The sequence below is a fragment of the Myxine glutinosa genome, chromosome 13, assembly GCF_964187855.1.
Source record: "Myxine glutinosa chromosome 13, kmMyxGlut1.1, whole genome shotgun sequence".
In the NCBI taxonomy this organism is placed as follows: Eukaryota; Metazoa; Chordata; class Myxini; order Myxiniformes; family Myxinidae; genus Myxine; species Myxine glutinosa.
In genome coordinates, this window is record NC_136273.1 from 26,096,084 (window position 1) to 26,102,180 (window position 6,097).

Here is a 6,097-nt window from a genome sequence, read left to right on the forward strand (position 1 = left end):
ATGATGCTTCAGCCAATGATGCTACCCTGATATACAATGATACTTCAGCCAATGATACTACCCTGATATACAATGATACTTCAGCCAATGATGCTACGCTTTAATATATACAATGATACTTCAGCCAATGATTCTACCCTGATATACAATGATACTTCAGCCAATGATACTACCCTGATATACAATGATGCTTCAGCCAATGATGCTACCCTGATATACAATGATACTTCAGCCAATGATGCTACCCTGATATACAATGATACTTCAGCCAATGATGCTACCCTTATATACAATGATGCTTCAGCCAATGATACTACCCTGATATACAATGATGCTTCAGCCAATGATACTACCCTTATATACAATGATGCTTCAGCCAATGATACTACCCTTATATACAATGATGCTTCAGCCAATGATACTACCCTGATATACAATGATGCTTCAGCCAATGATACTACCCTGATATACAATGATGCTTCAGCCAATGATACTACCCTTATATACAATGATGCTTCAGCCAATGATGCTACCCTGATATACAATGATGCTTCAGCCAATGATACTACCCTTATATACAATGATACTTCAGCCAATGAAACTACCCTGATATACAATGATACTTCAGCCAATGATGCTACCCTGATATACAATAGGGTGCATCAAACGCCCCATGATTTTCAAAAAGTTGTTGTATTTTAATGTCTATTCCCTCAAATGTTACACTTGTTGGTAGAAGTATGTATGCAAAAAATAGATGAAATCAGAGGTGGTCCTGGGTGGCCACCGGCCACTTTTATATATTTAGGGCCATTTAGGGCCACAGCTAAACTACTTTACAAGATAATGTAAAATTAACTACAAGATAATGTAAAATTAACCATTATACCTATATACAAAAGTAAAGTCCTACTTTTACTAAATGCCTAATATCAAACAGTTAAAACAACCTTACATGTCAATGTAAAATTAACCAAAATCGTTCTTCATATTACAAAGTTGTAGTACAGTGTTGTAGTATTGTACTTTCATTGATTAAAAGTTTGAAAATGTATTAAGCACAACGCCAATGTCACTACTCCAACTTTGCTCGTTTCCGCAAATTTGGCCTCGCTTTGCGGTCACATTCAACCACTTGAAGAAGATTTTGGAAGTGGTCTTCTCTTCTTGCAGTTGAGACAAAATCAGTTGCGAGCTTTACTGCTCTCTCCGCAGGGTCATTCACAACATTAAGCCCATCCACAATGGACTTGGCTGCCTTGAAGTGCTCATTGTTCTGCCAAGTGTCAACATCCTCTGTTAGGAAGGTCATATCTAGGTGAAGAAGGTTTACTGTAAACCACGAGTCCTCGTTCACAAGATCAGCCAGGGTTGTCGCTTCTGTAATTTTTGGAAATGACGGTTTGCCATATCCAGAACCGTAGCGGTGTTTTGGAGTGCTTGGCATTTCATCTGGTTGTATGGCCAGTAACACATCTGCAAGGGCACGACGATCCTTTTGAGGAATTGCATTGCTGAACAGTGCCAAAACAACCAGTTCTGGGGTTAAATACCACAAATGTCTATCAAAGGCTTTCACAGCGCTGACTGAAATGGTTGAGTTGACAGCTTTATAGTTGAGCAGAGTCTTGTAAAAGCACAAATCAAACCATGGGGCATTTGAAGCAGACTGACATATGAGCCACCAATCACAATAAATATAAACAACAAAAACAACAAACTCCTTCAGTTTTTTCTGTTGATGTTGTGTTGTTACAGTTCCTCGAGGTAGTAGAGAAATTTGCTCTTCAAGTAGGCATATTTTGATGGAATAAAGAATCTTTGACATCCACCTTGCTTTATGCATGGCCCCTGGTCTGTGGAGTGTTCCTTGTTTTGTGACATCATCATCGAGGACTACCTGGCAGAGTTGTGCCATTTCCTTGTAGTCTTCCCTACAGTATGAAGCGCTTGTGCGGATTGTGCTTAAAACCTTGTTTTTGCAGGATAAAAGCAGCTGTTGTGCATAGTCATTGTACATGGAAATGTCAATTTTGGTTAAACTTTCATTCTTTGCATGCGATATGCGTTCCCAATTCTTCTGGAATTTTTGGAACAAAGATACTTCTGGAGACTTTGATGCCTCAATTTTGAGAACGTCAAACACATGATCCAGGATTACCTCTCCAACATGATGGCGACATGCACACCACAGAAGAGCACGGTCCAGTTTTGATTGAATGGTAACACAGGCAGCTGTAACGTGTCCAGTGTTTGATGCTGTTGTGTCAAAACATAAGTTGACAACTGATTGTTTGCACTTCCATGAATGTAGATACGTGTAAGTGTGCTCGGCAATGATGTCACCTGATGACCTATCACTTCCAGGAGGATATCTAGCCACCCCCAGTAGCTTTACATCAGTGGCATTCCCAACCAACACTGGCAATCTTTCTTCCTTGACATTCTTGTTTGTGAGCGTTGGTATCTGCTTGCCATCCCAGTGAAGTGTTGCAGCTGTTGGGGCGATCCAATTTTCTTGAATATCTTTGGCGATAGCACTTGTTATTGATCGTCGAGCCTTATCAGCAGTTGAGTACGACTTGGCCACACGACGTGGATCACCTCCTGCCTCTTGAATTACAGCTTTGGTGAGCGCAACCTGTTGAACAGGAGTTATGTTTAGTCGAGTAGCAACAGACACAACTGAATGTCTTTTCAGAATATCATGAGGAATAAAGGCAGATGTACCTGCATATGTTGATCTGTGGTGACTACGCTTCCTTTGAAACTCTGGAATCGCCTCTTCTTCAGTTTCTTCCAAGCTATCTGCAGAGTCACTATCATCAGAGCATACAGAACTAATTGTCATCTCTTGTACACTGGATGATTCATGACGTTCTCGTCTTGAAGCTTCCGCTAAGAGGCGTTTTTCTTTTCTATGATCTTTATCAACTTTCTTCTTGTCAACACCACCAAATGAGGCTACTCTGTCAGATTTCATTGACTCTAAAAATACTCTATCTTCCTCATTCTTAATGTTTGTCATTGCATCTTTTGTCCATACACCAAAGGTCTTATCAAGACGTTCATTCATGGTTTGCAACTTAGCCAAAGTGCTTGGAGATTCTCGGCGAGAAACAGGTATTTGACGCAATTTGTTATTGTCATTAAGAAGGTCAAGTATTAGTTTGCAGCATTGATGGTCTGAAAGCATAGGAATATTTGCTTTAGTGTAGAATTTTTTCAGCTGGATAAGGACGATGCTGGCAGATTTCCATTTCAGTGGCTGAGTTTGTTTGCCTTCACATATTTCTTTCTGGATGTACCACATCACGCATCGAAGAACCTGCCGGCAAGTTGGGAGGCGGACTCCTGTCAATGTACCATCTGCTTCTGTAAAAGCATTGCCAAGACCAAAAATGGCACTTGCTAATCTGGTCTTCTTATCTGCCATCTGAAAGAACATAAAGGATATTATTAGACTACTAGTATGGGACCCACGATTAGACCTCCGATTTCATTCATGTAAAAATACAAACTAATTATCAAACCATCGTTTTTTGCATAAAATTGTTATATTTGTATTCCTCTCATCAAGACCTTCAATTTGATACCAAACATGACTAGGTTTGGGTGTAAAATAACAAAATCAAACATTTTTACATAGTGCGGCCCCGAAAATGGCCCTAAATATATAAAAGTGGCCGGTGGCCACCCAGGACCACCTCTGATTTCATTTATTTTTTGCATACATACTTCTACCAACAAGTGTAACATTTGAGAGAATAGACATTAAAATCCAAGAACCTAAGGGCGTTTGATGCACCCTAATATACAATGATGCTTCAGCCAATGATGCTACCCTGATATACAATGATACTTCAGCCAATGATGCTACCCTGATATACAATGATACTTCAGCCAATGAAACTACCCTGATATACAATGATACTTCAGCCAATGATGCTACCCTGATATACAATGATGCTTCAGCCAATGATGCTACCCTGATATACAATGATACTTCAGCCAATGATGCTACCCTGATATACAATGATGCTTCAGCCAATGATGCTACCCTGATATACAATGATGCTTCAGCCAATGATGCTACCCTGATATACAATGATGCTTCAGCCAATGATGCTACCCTGATATACAATGATACTTCAGCCAATGATGCTACGCTTATATACAATGATACTTCAGCCAATGATGCTACCCTGCAGCCTTGCACTGCATACGAACGAAGAAGAAGACTAATCATACCAGAAACGTAGATACAATAGGATGCCATGACTCATTGTTTCTCTGCTATATCCACACCTAGTTAACTTCTTCGATGCACTTGCCATCCCCATCTTACCTTTATTTTTTATTCATTTTTATACATGCTCTAGGCTCGTGGAAGAGCTGGGACACAGAACAGATCAGGACACAACCAAAAGGGAACAGCAGGAGAGAAGGGAAACACCAACAACAGGGCGGAGGGGGAAGGTAAATGGAGACCTTCTCTTGTTAACGGGATGCAGGTAACGATGAGGGGTAGGGGAGAACGCAAGAGGTGGACAAAATGGATACATGAGCAAATTTTTAGAGGGGTGACTGTGGTTTAACGGGTGTAGAAAAAGATGCTATGCATTGTGGGCACTTGCACGTGACGCCTTAAATTAAAACAACTTTGTAGGGGGAGGGAGGGATAACTGATCAGTGATGTATTAACTTAAGATGACAATGGTTTCGTTGAAATCCGTTAACAACAGTTTAGATACAGAAGTTGGTGACATTGACCCGGCAAGATTTTTGTTTCGCTACAAGTTTCTTATAAAAACGTTTATATGCAACACCGTTCATACATGCTTCAAGAAAAGGGTAAACATGTTTTGGATAACGATGACCTTTCATATATGCTTCAAGAAAAGGGTGTTATGGTTTGTGAACTTTTTCTTCTTCCTTCCCCCACACCCCCCTGTGAGTTAGACCAGGTGGTTTGGTCCATGGGTATAAAGCCTATGATTGGCTGTGGGGCAGGGGGAGTGGCCAGGAAGGTGATTCAGAGGAGTGAGTCGCCATCTTGGGTGAGGGCTTATGGCAGAGTGCTTTTCGGGGGTTGTAGAGTTAGTAAGGGCATTTTATGAGATATTTCACAAATCTGTTAACTAAATTGTTACCAAAAAATTTCTTCACCAATATGTTTGTAAAGGTGTGTAATAACATGTGTTAAAATGTTGAAGTTCAACTCCCATGGGAAACCCAGAAAAAAAGCTGTTGAATTCGGGTACCGAAAAATTATTTTCGAGAATTTTTATTTTTTTTAATCGGCCCTTAAGTAACTTATGAGGGGTCAAATAAGGGTTTTTCATGATTCTGAGTTGATTGTTAACATTTATATTTTCAGTTTTACATTTACACACAAAGTAGCTTTTATTTCACATACATATATAATACTCAAGAGTTATTTCTCATTCACAATGTCAGAAGTTTCAACAGTCATTGTCTATGTCTTCTTCAGACTCAACAACATCATGACTGCAGTTTCTGCATGTAATGCCATTACAGACTCCACAGGCCGAGATGCACGTGACCCCATTCTTCTTGCAGCTGCATCGCCGGTTGCTGCAATCTCCATGACAATTACAGCTCGTGAACTGCAATAGCTCCTCAGGAGCCGTGGGGTCCAGTGTTGGAACTGGCTCATACCCATGCACACCTATTGTCCATCCATAGTCACTGGTGTTGGATGGATTTTTGGATGGTGTTGAGGTCATTAGGGTCTCCTTCAATAACTGGGAGGAACTCGATCTGTGTGCTCTGCTTTGCATCATTAGCATGGATTCTCTTCATCCAGCCATTCCAGTTGGAGTGTGGGAACTCAGGATCGTTGGCTTTGATCACCCACCCCGCTGCCCAGAGTGTGTCACCTGGAGTGAGGAGTGGCTGATCATGAGCCAGGGAGGAGGAAAGCTCTGCGAGGGGGAGAAACATGATCGCGTTCGTTCCTATCTGTTTCCTGTTCGTAAATGGAATAATCTTTACTTCAGTTCCTCTCAGGATCTTAGCTTTGTCGAGTGCCTTCAACTTCACCCGGGGGAAAGCTGCTGTTGTCTGTGGATCT

The 6,097-nt window shown here is 40.9% G+C and overlaps 1 protein-coding gene across 1 annotated transcript; it reads right to left on the reverse strand.

The window, feature by feature from the left end:
* Nucleotides 1-768: 768 nt before the first annotated feature.
* LOC144888732 (uncharacterized) lies at nucleotides 769-3,438 on the reverse strand. The gene is made up of 2 exons (XM_078767884.1): nucleotides 2,731-3,438; nucleotides 769-2,641 (listed from the first exon to the last, which is right to left on the reverse strand). Exons 1-2 carry the CDS (start codon nucleotides 2,824-2,826, stop codon nucleotides 1,076-1,078), a joined length of 1,662 nt encoding a protein of 553 aa, XP_078624010.1. The 5' UTR covers nucleotides 2,827-3,438; the 3' UTR covers nucleotides 769-1,075.
* Between the last annotated feature and the right edge of the window lie 2,659 nt (nucleotides 3,439-6,097).

Bases quoted from the DNA above. Each gene is read 5' to 3' on its own strand.
- LOC144888732 (XM_078767884.1), bottom strand. From the start codon at position 2,826: ATGATAGTGACTCTGCAGATAGCTTGGAAGAAACTGAAGAAGAGGCGA. The intron at 2,642-2,730 runs GTACATCTGCCT...CCTGTTCAACAG, and splicing joins CCACAGATCAACATATGCAG to GTTGCGCTCACCAAAGCTGT.